The sequence below is a fragment of the Crocuta crocuta genome, unplaced genomic scaffold, assembly GCF_008692635.1.
Source record: "Crocuta crocuta isolate KB4526 unplaced genomic scaffold, BGI_CrCroc_1.0 scaffold113, whole genome shotgun sequence".
NCBI classification, from domain to species: Eukaryota; Metazoa; Chordata; class Mammalia; order Carnivora; family Hyaenidae; genus Crocuta; species Crocuta crocuta.
In genome coordinates, this window is record NW_027530368.1 from 1,775,594 (window position 1) to 1,792,931 (window position 17,338).

Genomic DNA, 17,338 nt, shown 5'->3' on the forward strand with positions numbered 1-17,338 from the left:
AAAAAAAAAAAAAAAAAAAGAAAGATGTATCTACAAAGATATTCATCATTGTAACATTGCTTACAACAGGAAGAAATTAATATATGTGTATTTATATATTAAGTATGTTAATGAAATCATATTATACACTATACTGCAACCATTAAAATTACTATGAGAGGAAGACCTTGTATATGAAAAGCCATGCAGGTAACAATTACATTTTTGTTTTATAAAAGGAAATGTACGTGTGTTTTATACATTAACATAGGTATATATAAATACATACATTTTTTCTTCTCTAGAAAGAAATCTAAAAGAACAAAAATGTTAACTATTTCTCTCTGGATAATGGAACTACCTGAGTATTAATTATCTACTGCTGCATAACAAAATGTGCCAAAGTTTGGCAGCTTAAACAAAAAAATGTTCATTATCTCGGTTTCTATGGGCAAGGAATTGGGGCACAGCTTAGCTCGCTGGTTCTGCCTCGGAGTTTCTCACAGTTTCCGACAGGATGTTGGTGGAGGCCAGTCATCTGAAGACTTCGCTGGGGCTGAAGGATCGATCCATGTCTAAGACTCACTCACACTCTGTGGGCACGAGGTCTCAATTCCTTGCTTCACGGGCCTCTTCACAGGCAAGGCTGTTTCCTGACATGGCAGCTAGCATCGCCAGAGCCAAAAGTGCTCAAGGTAGAACAAGGCAGAAGATACAAGGTCTTTCATGGTCTATCCTAGAAAGTCCCACTGTTACTCCTGCTACATTCTACTCATTAGAAGCAAGTCCCTAAGCCCAGCCCACACTCAAGTAGAGAATTAGGGTCTACCTCCTAAAGGAAAGCTCATCCAACAATTTGTGGACATATTTTTAAATCCCTGTAACAGGTGACCTGTGGCATACTCAGGAAAAAATCGGTAATTTACTTTCTAAATGGAAAGTTAATTTCACAAATACTTCCCTCCCATACATATACACGAAGAGGCAATTTAAAAAACATATATCCACAATAAGCATGAAGTGCCTGCCTGAAGAGGTAACACAATTCTGAGTTCGAATCACAGAAAAATGGCACCTAAAACAAGTTCTATGATATACTTTACCATTTAGAGTACCACTCTTAGTAAATTCTAAGCAGCAAACGAACAAAGTAGAACCTATCACCTAGACAAAGTTACTTCAGAATGAGGAACAGTCTGGAGGAAAATGGTGTTTGGCTTGAAAGAAGACTCATGGAGGAGAGAGAGCAAACAAATCATTACCTCCAACTATACAAAGCGTTGTCATGGGGGAAAATGACAACGCTTCAGAGGCAGAACTTGAATCAATGAGTCAGAGTCACAGGGATGCAAAGTGGCTCATACAAGAACTTTCTAATAAACAGAGTTGTTAAAAACCAGAACAAGCTGCTCAGTGAATGCTCCTGGTGGCCTGGGAGGAGTGTGTGGAGACTGGGGCCAGGTGGTGCAAGGCCTTCAGCTACTCTAAGGTTCATGTCCAATCTGAACCCTACTCACACCGATGTGGCAGGTGTTGAAACCAAACCTACGGCCCTTCCCACAGCAGCGGACCTGACACTAGGTCCTATGCCACGAGGCGTAAGTGAAAAGCACAGTGCTTGGCACAGTGTGTGGCAGAGTGTGCTTTAGTGCTTTATAAATATTAGCTATTACCTCTGCGTTGACTCAGAGTGTGACAAGATGTTCACTAAGTCCCTTCCAATTTCTCAGACTTCATAAATAAGTTAAGATCACTATAATTAACGATTAATAATCCTGATGGTCAGCTTCAGTAATATACTTAAGGGTGGGAATGACAAGGCCGGGATGGCTGGACATGCTTTGGGAAACCACAAAGAACAGAGGCAGTCACTTATTTAGACATGTAAAAACCACAAAAATCAGAACTAAACATATTCAAACAAGTCATATCCTCTTCTGGCACATGTGGTCTGCTTTCTGGAATGAAAGTATTTTAAAACAGAGACTCAAACTGGGCTATTTCACCGACTCAGAGCAAATTAGATTATCACAATTAGTTTATTCACCCATGCCTGCCAACTACCCACCACAACTCAGAACTTACTTTTTGGGTGCCAGCGGCCTGGACATTCTGCCATGTTGCTACAGGCTCTGTAGCTACGTGCCACTCTGGGTAAGTTTCCATGAGTAACTTCACAAAGGTGGACTTTCCCACAGCTGCAACGCAAACAGCACGTATTGGGATACTTCCCAAATGAGGGCTGAAGGAGAAGGCTGCTACTAAACTCTGCCACAAAGGCCCAACTTAAGGCCACAAGTACCAGTTTTCCTGATTTCAAACCTCAGTGCCATACCACTGTCGGACGGCTGATAGATCGGTCAGGCCACACTAACCGAACTCACCATAATGAATACCGGCAATAGGGAGAATAACCACCCTTAAGATCTGACTTGCAGTTCTAATGCCCCAACCTCCCAGAGGCAAAGTAACAGCTAAAAAGTGTAAGACTACCAGAAGTAGATGAAATCAGCTACTTAAGTTGTAATGCGTGAATCATATTTATTCTGTGACTGTAAAAACTGGAAGTTTTTCAAGAAAGAAAATTAAGATTAGGGCCCTCATTCACTCAACAAACCTAATCAGTATTTACTGGAGTGCTTACTATGGGCTCAGGACTATCTGGCACCAGGGGTACAGTGGTGAACAAAACACGATGGATTCTGCCCTCACAGAGCTTGCATGGGAGATACTAAACAAACACGGAAGTAACGAATAACAAATGGTGTTAAGTGGTAGGGAAGAAAAATGCAGGATGGCTCTAATAACGCGCAGGAGACCAGGGATGTTTCCTCTAAAGAACATGTTCTCTGAGGGAAGAGCTGCAAGGTAAGGAGTTAGCCAGGCCACGATGAGGGAAGAGTAATCCAGACAGAGGGAGCCGCATAAGCAAGGGCTGGGAAAAGGAACAACAACAAAAAAATCCTGGTGTACGACAAGACAGAAAAGAAGCCTGTGGCCTAGAACAGACATGGTCAAGTGAAGGCTCAAGATGTTTGGCAGGGCAGGTACGCAGGCTGAACCAGATCAGGCAAGACCTCGAAGCATGGTAAGAAGTTCAAATCTATTCTACAGGCAATGGGAAGTCTGTGGCAATGTATTTAAAGCAAGGAAATGATAAGATTTCATTTCATTTTTAATGTTTTCTTTTCTTTTTTTTTCTTTTTTTGGGGGGCGGGGGAGAGAATGAGCAGGGGAGGAGCAGGGAGAGGGAGAAACAGAATCTGAAGCCGGCTCCAGGCTCTGAGCTGTCAGCACAGAGCCCAAGGCGAGACTCACACTCACAAACCGTGAGATCATAGCCTGAGCTGAAGCCAGACGTTCAACTGACTGGGCCAACCAGGTGCCCCAGATTCCATCTCATTTTTAAAAGATCACTCTGCCAGCTGTGTAAGAACAGACATCTAACAGAAGTAGACACACCAATTAGAAGATAATAGCAGCCTGAACCAAGCGATGGCAGAGGACATGGAAAGCTGTGGTCGCTTTGAGAAATATTTTGGAGATGAAACCAACCTAGTACAACAAATTATCTTTTTCCATTTACACCAACGTCTAGCCATTGCCTTCCTGAGCTCCAGACTCACTATCCAAGGGCCCTCTAGACACCTCCACTTGGATGTCCCACAAATACCTCAAAGCCAGTCTGCTCCCTACATGAAGTCATCGTCGTCCCCAGCAAAGTGACCTTCTTCCCATATCCTGGACCCAAGTATGGCAGCAGCATCCATTCACTGTCAGGGCTTGCCCCTCCTCTGCCAAACCTCACGTAGCCACCAAGTCCTTTTGCAATTGCCTTATAAAATTTCCCCATCTGTCCTTGTCTCCCCATTCCCACCTACAAGCTCAAGATCAGGCTCTCATCTCTTGATGAGAGCTTCCTTCAGGCACCCTGAGCTCCTGCTGACCAAACTCCAATCCTGCCATGTTCTTCCCTGCAAATGTGATTTTGCAAATGTACTCCTATTTCCTGGAGCACCTCCTCTCCTTACCTAGTCAACTCCTACTCAATCTTCAAGATCCTGCTCAGATGTACTTCCTGTACAAAGCTTTTCCAGACCCTGAATCCTCTGAGCTAGATCAGCCAATCATCCTTTACACTTGGTCTGGCCTTCTGAGTAAGAATCCGTCCCTGCAATCGTAATTCTGTCTCTGCAGGTAGAAGATGGGGCTCCTCTAGGGCATGCAGAGTGGAACCACAGCCCAGCATAATGATCTGACTGAATGAAACACTTAATACATTACTAATTTCAGTTCCCTCTGAAACCCACATTTGTTAAAAATCAAAAAATGACTTAAAAGGGTTATGTATGGAGTTCAATCCCCTCTATCAGAGATGATCTTTCTCAGGCAAGTTCTACCCTCAGGAGGAACCCAAATGGAACCAAGAGAAGGAAGGGAAGTACCCTTCAAGTCAGTTCTATCAGCCACTCAGGGTTACCGATCAGGTGTGAAGGGATGTCTCGGAAGAGCTCACACATCCAGTACGTGCCACTGATTACACACCACTCCAACTCCTGTCTGAACAACACAGGGAAAGAACAAACATCATGAACCTGTGTGTTCTATATAGTCACACTCATCTCTCAGTTCCACCTCCACCCAGCCCAGGCGCACCTCTGCACATCCATCCAGCCTCTGCTCCCACAGTCTTCCCACAGTCTTCCACACTTCAGTGGATAAATGCCTTCCCCTGCTCCTCCTGGCCTGTGTTTAAATCCTTTCTCCTACCAAGCCTAAAACCCCACCTCTTCCACAGGTTCAGAATGTCTCTAGTTCACATGGAATTCCTACCATATTGGGCAATTGAATCAAACAAGAAATATTTATTAACTGCTTCAGATATGTTTAGCATTTAATTGCTTTGATTGCTTCATGGGTCTTAATTTTGGTTTCCTAACAGGACCTGACTCTCTGGGGTTGGGACCCAGGAATCCATATTTATAAGCATGTCCCAAAGTGATCCTGATGCATGCTTCTATTGAGGTTGCTATCCAGAACAATCTGTTCAAAATCAACAGAGGTAGGTTTTGTTTTGTTTTTTTAAATATAGGTTCTAAAACCACATACCAGACTACTGAATAAAAGCCTACAGGCTTGTCATGAATACCTAACAGACTGACAGGAATTACAGATTGGTTGAGTTTATATATTATCAGATGTCTGCCTGCCCTGAGTAGTCCCTAGTTTAAAATATTTGGCATAGATGGTCAATATTTAGACTGCAGGTTGTTGATTAAATGTAAAACATGGTTCCTATCAGTGAAAAGCTATTTTAATTATCAGGAAAAGATTAAGGTTATTGAGATGGCTGGGATTGAGTGATTGTTAGAATTAAATGTTTTAAACATTAAAAACAATCTAAGAAACTATTGCAGATGGAAAAGAAGGGACCTCAGCATTAGAAAATGTCAACTTCACCTCTGAGATCAGACACTATTAGTTCATCTGAGGGCAGTCAGGACTCTGAGAAATCGACTCAGGCCATTTAAGCACACAAAACCCAGAATGGCAACAAATTTGATGTAATGGGAAATATACAGTTCCAATTACTGGAACAATTACACGAGGCCAACAGCCCTACCCTGTACCCCACTGCCCATTCGAAAGCTTCTGGAAAGCCAGTTGAGTAATCAGAAGCTGGCTTTAGCAAAGAATGACAGTAAATTGTGGCGGCAGGTCCTAAGAACTGTGCCATCCATGTGGCTCTAAGGGCTCAAAGAGCCTGTGTCATTTGCCATAGGGCAGTCATCTTAAGCTGTGTTCTAATGGAACTCAGCTGTGCCAGGCATCAGCTACGAATATGGAATAATTTTAAAAGAGAATTCAAAGTCATATATTTATTTTAAAACCACACACAGCATAACTTTTCTTTAGTGATAGAATACCTAATCAAAATAGGTTTTTTCTTCCTGCTGGGGTTTTGATTGTTGCGTTAGCTTTTTTTAAGACAAATGTTCCAGTGGCCTCGTAAAAGTGATGACGTCTGCTTCCTTCCTGCTACACTGGCCTCCTCCTAGCAAGCAGAACACTCATGTCCACCAAAAGCTGCTCTTCCTTATGCAGCACTGGGCAAACAAGGCCCTTTGTCTGGTCTCTCTGCAGAGCACCAGCCTCTTAGGACATCATTATCACCATAGTTGGATCCCAGGTTCACTGTTATCTTTCAATATACTTTTTAATATCATGAAATTTGGGAGGTTATCAGATCACAGATCTAAACCTTCCCTTCAGGCCTTGGCTATTCCTGAGCTTTCCTACATGCGCCAGGATGTGAAAAAGGGTGGAAGGTACTTTCTTGGGAGTATATTAGTTCAACATGCCGAGTTGTATTTCCACCAAGACTGTCATTCCACAAGCTGCACCAAAGAGTTCTGTTGCTCGCATCCATCTTCTCCTAAGTCATGTTTGTTTTCTTCCACCAGTTCTTCTATAAAATATGATGTCTGCTATTGCTACATTCTGCTAAAATCTAGCAGGGGCACCTGGGTGGCTCAGTCGGTTAAGCGTCCTACTTCGGCTCAGGTCCTGATCTCACGGTTCGTGGGTTTGAGCCCCGCATTGGGCCCTGTGCTGACAGCTAGCTCAGAGCCTGGAGCCTGTTTTCAGATTCTGTGTCTCCCTCTCTCTCTGACCCTCCCCTGCTCACGCGGTCTCTATCTCTCTCTCAAAAATAAATAAAACATTAAAAAATTTTTTTTCAATCTAGCAGTAACATAGAACGTAATGTCCAAAATAATGTATTATTTTAAATTTAATACAGTTGTATTTCATGGGAGCCTCTTAAGCATACATCACCTCCAGGCATTTTCCTCTCCTGAACAAAATGAAAAACATGGCAAAAATCCAATCCTAAAACCTTTTACCAAAAAGCAAACTAAAGCAATAAATATAAAAGTGTCTATCTTAAACACAAAAGTCTTCCAAAGAAAACTGAAAGCCTTTACTTCAGGAACTGCATTTGATGCCACATTCATCTACTCACTCACTCACTCACCCACCAGATGTTTATGGAACAGCTACTAAGTAGTAGGTACTATAAAACGAACTAGGCTGAGATCCTGCCCTCATAAAGCTTATACTCCCCCCATGAAACAAAGTACCCAGGATCAGAAAGGCTCTGACCCTAAATGCATGCTGGGCAAACTTAACAAAAATCACTCAGCATGCTTAAAAGAAACTTGATACACTTTTGCCCTGATTTCTTTTATTGTTTTTCCCAGGGAAAACTATGTTTACCAAAAAAAAGTTGCTCATGGCTCGCAGCATACGATCCAAACCCCTCTGTTCATCAGCATGAGACCCTCACTGGTCTGGAACACCTTCCTCTCCCACTTTGCCCACTGCACGATTCATCCTTTCACTCTCTCCTCTGTGAAGCCTTCCTGAACTCTCTCTAGCTCCACTTCACCCAGAGGCAGAGCTAATTACCGCCTGCTCTGATGTACCAAGGTATTACATGTTATAATTATTTGTTGACCCATCACTCTCTCCACTTTTTTTTTTGAAGACATGGATTGAACTTGTTCCCTTTGCATCCTGAGTACCCAGCCAGGGGTACACCCCAGGAATGGGGATGGATGGTGAATCACAGAAACAAAGACTCTGAAATGTAACGTTTAGAACAGTCCCTTTTCCCCTAGGATTCTCTGCCCAATTGTTTACAAGCAATAAAAGCAACAGATGCACATTATTGATGTTAGAATGCAGGAAACATGCTATTAGCGGAGCTGTCTCTGCTGCTTTATGTACAAGTCTCCAGACTGTAAAAGTGACGAAGTTTCTTCTGCCCTGGTTGGGGCTTTGAAAATCAAAGTGAGAATGGTCTGAGATGACTCACTGCCAGTATTTCGTACTGTAATCCTTTGTTCAACCGAGGTTTGTAATTATAAAATAACTGGCTTTGGGAGACAATAATATACTGTAGCCATGAATACACTTAGAAGACAGGCAAAGTATTTCTTAGATTTTAAGGCATTCTAGGCACCAAGCTTTTGCTTTTCAATCACACATGGCAGATGGCTTCATAGCTCTTACTAGACGCATAAGCAGAGGGTGTCTGCTCTTACAGGATCGGATCAACAGGACTTGGAGCAGCAGGACTATTAGAAAAGCCCTTCTAAACATATCTAATTTCAGTTAGGACAGTGGTTCACCTTCCCCTATTCAGGTTTCCTGGATGGGTACTGATTTGTTTGGGGATGGCACCTGTGATCAGTCCTGACTGGGTTTGTAAAGCAGTTTAACATAGTCCCTCCAGGGGCACCAATGACTACCTTCCACGTGGATGTCACCGCACAAGAGCCTGAAAGAATACAATGGTCAGGGCAGGGGTTAAGTGCTGGTGATGCAAAGATGAGCAAGACACTAAGCAGCCAACCCAGGGAAGGTCTCAACAGAAGTCAAATGCTGCAGCATTTGTGGGTACAAAATGTTATGGGAGCACACAGAGGAGGCAGTGACTAATTCTGCCTGAGGACAGTCACCAGGCTGTGTGGGGTGATGGAGAGCAGTAGGAGGTAAAACTGGAAACAGCCAGATTAGGGTCCCCCAGTCCACTTGTCATTAGTCACACTTTCCTTGGGCAAGTGCATTCACTTCCAAGGCTTCAACAACTACCTCCACAACAACAACGTCCATATCTGAAAGCAGTCACATCTCTCTTGATTCCAGGCACATGTCCTAATCTACCTCAGCACATGGATCTCTGTATGCCTCGGAGGGATCTGGTAACTAAAACGTATCACTCTTCCTCCCCAGACTTCCTCTTCCTTTATTCCCATCTTCATTTTCCAGTGTCCAAACTAAAAGCCTCATTGTCATCTTCTATACCTAGAAGTGGCCACCTAGTCCTGTCAATCTCACTTCTAAGAATCTCTCAAATGACTCCATTCTTCTCTGTCCTTCCATTCCCTCTGTCGAGGCCGGCATCTTCCCTCACTCCAACTACTACAACAACAGCCACAAAACCAGTCTAGCTACTCCCAATTCTGTTCCTGCTCATTCACTCAGGAGACACTATGGGTCCGGCAGCAAACAAGACATACAAAGTAAGTGCCTGTTTTATGGAGCCATTTGTTCATTGTGGCCAGTTTCTTTCTTAAAATTAATCCAGTTGTGGCACATACTGGCCTCAAGTCTTCAGCACGCTCCCCCCCGCCCCCATCTACATAATAAACTACTAGCGTGGCCCACAAGGTGGTTCAACATCTGGCAAGTCTACCCTTCCAACCTCTTGTTCTGCCACCCTGGCACATCCCTGTTTTAAAACTGCACATTTCTTTCAGGCTTTGCCTCGGCAAGCATTACTTCCTGTACCTGGAACATTCCTTTCTCATCTCCCCCTTGGGAATTCCTACCCTAGAGATTCCGAGTTTCCATGCCTCAAGCAAACATGGCACTCATCACATGGTACAGGAACAATGTTTAGAAGTCTGCTCCTCCCACCTGGTTATGAGCTCCTTAAAGGACAGGAACTGTGCCACAGGTGAGTCTACCCTCACAGTAGGTAACCAGTAAGTCTTGGTCCAAGAGAAAACAGGAAAGAAGCATAGCCATCTACAATGGTTAAGAAGCAAAGATCAGGAAAATTGGTCAGGAAAATCAAACCTCAGCTGATGGCCTGTCCAAGCACTTCTTTTGTGAAGTACTTTGGCACCTCTCTGGTCTCTGAGAACAGAGCTTCCTCTTGAGGCATGTTTCTCAAAGGCAGAGCATCTTTACCACCACCAGGACCCTCCCTTCTCAATCTTTTTGATGTTTCTGACTTGGCTGGAGAAACACACACAGATATGGTGACTGATCTCACTTGAAACTCATGACCATTAAGTGTAAGTGGGTCCTTAATGCTGCCTAGCAACTCTACATTTCTCTTGCTCGCTCATTAGACTAATTCAGGTCTTTCCTCTCTCCTCACACTCACTCTGCTTAGCTGATCCTTCTTCCTGTTTCACTGAGAAAACCAAAAGACCTTCCTCAAGTTCCCACCACACCTACTTGAGTCAGCATTCATTTATGTTGCCACTCACGCTCTTACTAGGGATAAACTCTGCTCCTAGCTTAGGCCAACCTCTCTCCACTTCGGCAACAGTTCCACTCCTTGCTTACTAAAATCACTCCAGTAATTATATCCTGTCTCCTGCTTCACGAATTTTTGCCCTATCTCTACTAGACCATTTCCACCAGCTTAAAAATATGATCTAGGGGCGCCTGGGTGGCTTAGTCGGTTAAGTGTCCGACTTCGGCTCAGGTCATGATCTCTCCGTCTGGGAGTTTGAGCCCCACGTCAGGCTCTCTGCTGACAGCTCAGAGCCTGGAGCCTGCTTCAGATTCTGTGTCTCCCTCGCTCTCTGCCCCTCCCCCACTCACACTCTGTCTCTCTCTCTCTCAAAATAATAAACATTAAAAAAATTATAGGGGCCCCTGGGTGGCTCAGTCGGTTGAGCGTCCGGCTTCGGCTCAAGTCACGATCTCACGGTTCGTGAGTTCGAGCCCCACATCGGGCTCTGTGCTGACAGCTAGCTCAGAGCCTGGAGACTGCTTCGGATTCTGTATCTTCCTCTCTCTCCGACCCTCCCCTGCTCATGCTGCCCCCCTCTCTCTCTCAGAAATAAATAAAACATTAAAAATTTTTTTAAATCAAAAAATTATAAAAAATATGATCTAATACCTCTTACAAAAAGAAAAAAATGGAAACAACCCCCTCAAATCTTCCCACTTCAGCTACCCCCCCTTGTCTCCCTTTTCTAGGAACACTTGTTGTCTTAATCCACTGTCACCTCTCATTCTCCGTGAACCCATGCCAATCAGACTTTTCACCCCTACTGGCCCTAAAAACTGTTCTTCTCAAGTTCACCAAAAAGCTCCACGACTTAAACAGCATTACGCAGCTGAACATTCCCACTCCCCAAACACCTTCACTTTGCTTCCAAGATATCATTCTTTTGGTTTCTCTCCTACCTCAGTGGTCATTCCTTCTCAGTTTCTTTTGCCTGGTTCCTTCTTCTATCTAATTAATATGAGTGTGCCCCATGGCTTCGTCCTTTCCATCAACACAACAAGGTCTCCTGGCTTCAAATACTATCTACATTTATACCTCCAGGCCAGCGAGACTGCACTCCAGACTTCTATATCGAACTGCCTCTTCAACATCTCCACTCAGATATCTAAGAAGCAGACAAAAACCTAACATGCCTAAAGGTAAAATCTTGAAACCATCCTCTGCCCTCAGCCTGTTCTTCCCATTCTTCTCCAATTTAAGAAAATTTGGAACTCCCATTTTCAAGTTATTCAGGCCAAAATGACTGGAGTCATCACTGACCTCTCTTTACCTCATACCCTTCCATCCACATCTGCTATAAATCCAGTTTGCCCTGCCTTAAAATGTAACTGGAATCCAATTGCTTCTTAACACCTCCGCGGTTACTACCCTGTTTGAACTCACTGCAACTCATCATTGCAATAACCTCCTGGCACCTTCTACGTTTCAACATATCGGCTAAAGTCACCTTCTTATAATTTAAGTCAAATAATGCACTGGACAACGCAAACCTTTTCAGTGGCAAGTGAAAGTCCAACATGAACTGTATGGCCTATGTAGTCCAGCCACCCCTCACCTTTGGACCTCATTCCCTCCCATTCTCCCCCTTGCTCACTCCGCTCCAGCCACAACAGCTTTCTTCTCGTCCCCTGAACACACTATCCACCATAGGGCCTTTGCACTCGGTCTTCCCTCTACCTGGAAGATTCTCCCAGTTACCCGCATGGTTTCGCTCCCTCACTTTTTTCTGGTTTTTGCTTCAATGTCATCTTCCCAGGGAGGCCTGTCTTGACTAACCTATTTAAAACTGCAACGTCCCTCGATTTCTCACCCCCGAATTTTCTCCCATCGCATTCATTACTATCTAACATATTATTTACTTAATTAATACTGCTCACTATTTATCTTTACTAGAGTTCCGTGAGAGCAGGGATTTTTATTTGTTCTGTTCAGTGCTATATCCTCAGGGTTAAGAACAGTGCTGGCATACGGAAATTGCTCAAAGGGTTATTTGTTGAATGAATAAAATGGGAAATTCTCAATTTGCTGCTAGGCTGTCTTCAATTTTCAACACTTGATCAGCACCTTAGCAGGCTAAAGCATCAAATCAGAATTTAGTAACGTTAAACTGAACTGTTACACATTCATTTTGGTTTTTGATTCCTTTTGATCTAAGATAGCAGGTCTCTACTCTCATAACGGTTACTTTTAAAACATAATTTAAGTTTAAAAAGTGAGTTTCTTCTAAGAAAATTGGTAAATTATTTGGGACTAGAAGAGAAACATGGTAAATTTACTGTAAATGGTATCTGAATGACTGAATTTTAGGAACTTAGGGTAGGGCTGGCAGAGAAAATACAGGACGCCAGTACATTTTAATCGTAGATAAAAACTTTTTCTAATGTATGTCCCAAATATTGCATAGGACACACAATAAAACAGGACTCGTTATCTGAAATCCTATTTTAAGTGGCACTCCCTCCTTCCCAAACAGACAATCCTAACTTAGGAGAACAAAGAAATTACACCCTGCTCCTTTTAGCATCCCTTTCGATCAGAACAAGCTGGAATAACTCCTGTGCTATCTACGGACTTCGTGACTGTGGGAGGGTACTGAGGCCTGACATCCGAAAAATCAAAGAGGCAATGGCCTCTTTGGGAAGGGAAAGGCCCCGTCCTATCAGACCGCGGGACAGGGTGGTCTTGGCCCAGCTCCCTTTCCCAGCCTTTCGGCCACCAGCTCGGGGGAGGCAAAGGCTTGGCAGCCACTTTCTGGCCCTTACCAATGTTTCCTTCGATGGAGAGCCTTCGAGGCCCGCGCTCCGCGTGCAAGCCCCTGGAGGGGGACACGCCACCGACTCGGCTCTGAGCCATGGAACTGGAGGGTGCTCGCAACAGCCTTCGAAGGAGCCGACCCGTGGTCATCTCACCCACGACTCGCGCAGCTATATATCACTTCCTTCAATAACTCTTCCGCCCCCCCTCCTCACCGCTGTGCCAGCGCTCAGGCGCGCCTATGACGTCAGGAGATCGCCGGCAAGAAGTGGGTGGAGTTGAGCCGGCTTTGGGGGAGGGGCCAAAGGGACAGCTCTGTTCTCGCGAAGTTTGTAGAGAGGCAACGCTAGTTGGAAAAGACTGCTGGTGCCGGGGTGCGGGAGCGTTAGTAACTGCAGTGGTTTGGGCGGCTTAGCCTCTCCGTGCTTGTTTGTCGGAAGAGCAACATTGTAAACGAGACGGACTCTCAACAATCTCCTCACCTTTGTAGTGTAACTTTAAGTCGTAACTAAAGACAAAGTAATTGTGACTTTAAGCGAGGCTTTTCCAGGTGTTTGTTTGCTTTTTATTCTGATAGGGGTAGAAATTGGACCATTTTAAGCAGGAAAATGACGCAATCTGATGATGTACACAGGTTAACTTTTTCCCATTCACGGTGACGCGCAGCACAATGCTGGCACATTACTGAATAAATCAACAAATTAGTTCATTACATCCCACCCCTTATTTTGTCTCTTGAATGAATAAATAAACGTTCATTGTCGATTTGCACAGCAGCCAAAAATCCCATTAGGATAAAGTGGGTGGAGGCTCAGGATATGAGTGGAACTCGTTTAAACCATAGGTTGGGCTCTGTGGGTGTGAACCATGGCAAGGGGGAGCTGCAGGCCCTCGTGGGGTGGTGGGGATTCTGAGTGGGACTTGTAAAAGGATGAGCGGAGCCAGGGCTAGAGAGACTTGCTGGTGTATAAACCTGGAGTCCCGCCGTCGGTGGACAGCTGTGCTCTGTGGAGGGGCAGGGACAGTTCTGAGCTGCTGCCACCCTGTGAGGCCCTGACTAGCTTTGTCCTGCCACCACCCGCATTGTCATAAAGACCTCGGAACTAACGATTTATGAAATGTTGTCAGAGGGTATTGTCCAGTTTCCATCATTGAAACCACAAGAGTCAAACCAGGAATCCAACAGTTAAACCAGCCTTCAGGCAGCGCTCTCAGATGGCGGAGGTTTTAGGAAACTGGGATCTGATTGCGATGGGTTGGGGAAGGGTTTGGGGCTGGGACACCTGTCTTGCATAGCAAGCACAAGACCTTTTTCTTATGTTTCTTATGTTTATATGGGATGGTTGAAGTGATGTTCATATATTAAGCACATTATTTTAAAGTATAGATTATAAATTTATTTAGGATAACCTGGATGCAGCACTGATAGATATGGAACAACTAAGGTCTGTCCCATCCTCTGCTCCCACTCTCATAGGCACCTCCGTGTAAAATTACTGCTTACATTTCTTTAGCTATGGAAACTCAGACTTGGAAAATATTCATCCAAACAAGTTTGAGAGGCTCTCTGAGCCCCCAAGGTCCCCCTGGGTTATCTGGAAAGTTAAATGAGGAAATTGTCGACCACCTTAGGTGAAGACAGGCAACTAACCTGTTCCTGAAAATTAGAGCCACTGAAAGTTATTGTGTTTTTAGACTTTATAGTGAAGGGTAATAAGTAGTGAAGAAAAGCATGTGCGTCATAAGTATACAGTTTAATAAAAATTTCACAAACTGAATGTGTTCCTTGGATTCAGATAAAGAAATAAAGCATTGCTAGTATCTCCAGAATCCATTTGTCCTGCCAGTTACTACCCACCCAAAATAATCCATAGTCTGACTTCTAACAACAGATAATAGTTTTGCCTGTTCTTTAGATAGATGGAATCATATAGTAAGTACTTCTTTTATTCAATCTAATATCTATGAGATTCATCCATGCTATAAATGTAGCTGTAGTTCATTCTCATTTCTGTATAGTATTCCAATATGTCACTATACCACAATGTATTTTATCTATTCTACTATTGATGGACATGTATGAGTTTCTAGGTTTGGGCTATTATGAACAGGGTTGCTATGAATATTCTCGAGTATGTCTTTTGGTGAAGTTAAGCATACAGTCTCCTTGAGTAATACCTGTGAGTGGAATTGCTATGTGATAGGTTATTTGTATGTTCAGCTTTAGTAAATATTCCCAAATAGTAGACAGTTTTTACAGTGTTTGTCCCAGTCAACGCTGCCACCATCATGGGTGAGCGCTGTGGTCATCCCACATTCTTAACAACAGTTCATATTGTCAGCGTTTTCCTTTTGTCCAGTCTGCTGTATATAGTTTTCATCTGCATCCTCCTGATGATTAGTGAAGTGAAACACTCTTTCGTATGTTTATTGGCTATTTCAGAAACTTCTGTTTTGAAGGACCTAGTCAAGTCCCGTGCCCACTTTTCTATTGGTTATCTGTCTTTTACTTACCATTGTTTGTACATTCTGGATATAAAGTCCTTTGTGAATATTTTCTCATTCTTTTCCTTGCTTTTAAAAAGCTTTCAAATTTCCTTGGTGTTCAGTGCAAGTAAAAAACTACGATGGTCTAAATTGCCTGTCACTTGTCCTGATATCAGTAATGACCCCTCTATTCCCTTTTATTTTGTAGTGTTCATTATTATATCATGTATTCACATCTTTCTTGGTCCTAATTCCAAATTCCCAGGAGAGAGAATCTAACTGGCCCAGCTGTGCCCAAAAGGTAGGGTCTCATGAAACGAACACAAAGTGTTTTGCCCCACTCCGTGCATTAGGAAGGAAGACAATGAAAGGAATCATTGTGAGCAAGGAAGACATCCTGAAAAGGTGGTGATCAATCCCTCCTGGAAGGAGCGGACAGGGTAATGGCCACGAAAAGCAGCAGCGTCTTGGTGAACTGAATTACATCCCACTGGCCTACAGGAATGAGGCCACTTTACGCTCCTGGGGTTTGTCAGATATCTACCAGGATTTATGAATAAGGGTTGACTACACTACATGGACTCTTGTCATTCAGCATCCATTTCTTCACCAATATCTGCTGAACATCTACTATGTACCAGGCACTCTTTCTAGTCCTTAGAGTACAGCTCTGAAGGATGTAGTTTTCAAATGTTTGTAAGTGCTGTTGTGACAAATAGATACAGACCCATATTACAAAAATGCTACGACATAGCCACAAAAAATAAGAAGATAAACATACACCAATGTGACCCTGACTTTCTTTCGCCGCTTGGATGTCTGGTCAGTTATATTCTCATCTTCATTGAAAATTTTCTAACATGCTAGATGATGCTAAACTCAGTTTGGTTAAGCCAGGAAGTATGTTTCTAAAATCCTCCTGCTTTGAGTTAGAGTTGGCCTTTAAAAGAGGACCAGGTGTAATATTTAGAAGGCAGCACCTTAGCCATCGTCTGGGGAGATCTCTTTCAGATACTGTGACAGATGAGTTCACACAGGGATCCCAGCTCGTCCTCAAAGCCCTAGTGTCTCCTTCCTGATCATCCTACGTTGCTTCCAGAACTTCGCTTCCCCAGCTGTTCCCATCTTCGGGTAAAGTCTCATTCCTATAATAAGCCCCTTCTTCCCATAATGTGCAAGGTGACTCTGTTCCCCTTAATGCACTCTGACTGATAGACCTAATCAGAAAGGGAGGCATTTAGGGAGTGATTAGGAGTGTGGGCTCCTGATAGCCAGGGGTGAGGGGTAAGAAAGATAATCTACAAGCAGCACTAACCTCCTGCCACACTGTTACCACCCAATGCACATTGTGTAATAAGTGATGGCTGCCTTGAGCTTGGCCTTCCGTGCCTGGGACATGATTGCTACTTATCTTTAGTTGATTACCTGTTGTATTTCATCTCTCCTCAAGCCATTGTAACCCACCCATGCCCCCCTCACTATCAACACATAGTTTGACTTCCACTGAAGACTTCTAGGACAGCACTTCTTGAAGTGGGGCAAGACCGGGTGGGGAACGACCACTCAGCTTCCCTGTCTTCCCCCACAGGGTGATTCTGATGTACCCTCTACAGCAGGGATGCTCGGTGCCCCACGTTTCCTCGGATCCTGTGTGTGTGTGTGTGGCTGCCCTCTGGCCTCCTCCCCTTGCTCTCTCTCCCAACAGCCAGTGCCGCCAGCTCTTCTTTGCGATACTGCTCTCATACGACTGAAGTCCTTTCCCAGAACAGGTGGAAAGCCTGGGACTTTACCTCCCCCCAGGGTGCGTCTTCACCCATCACTGATGGGCTAGTGGGAAAGCCTGGTTGCATCCAGTCAGGCTTTTACACCGGAGTGGCGCCGGGGAATCAGGGTGAGGCCACCCTCTGTGGGACTTTGTCTGAGAAGTCCCCTGCTGGTCTTCCTCTAAGTGCTTGCTCTGCTTCTCTCATTCTGGTCACTGGTTTCCCCGTGAGCACTTCCTGAATAAATCATTTGCCT

The 17,338-nt window shown here is 44.1% G+C and overlaps 1 protein-coding gene across 3 annotated transcripts in view; it reads right to left on the reverse strand.

The window, feature by feature from the left end:
* The window catches only part of DGUOK (deoxyguanosine kinase), a 31,047-nt gene extending 17,983 nt beyond the window's left edge, over positions 1-13,064 (reverse strand). The window contains exons 1-2 of one of the 3 annotated variants that reach the window (XM_077766267.1): positions 12,841-13,064; positions 2,065-2,177 (exon numbers count right to left, since the gene is read on the reverse strand). In XM_077766267.1, the coding sequence (XP_077622393.1) occupies positions 2,065-2,177; positions 12,841-12,982 (255 nt within the window). In that variant the 5' untranslated portion in view covers positions 12,983-13,064. Of the gene's footprint in view, positions 1-2,064; positions 2,178-4,424; positions 4,540-12,840 lie in introns of all 3 variants that reach the window. The other 2 variants (XM_077766269.1, XM_077766268.1) reach the window with 2 other exon arrangements.
* Positions 13,065-17,338: the final 4,274 nt, after the last annotated feature.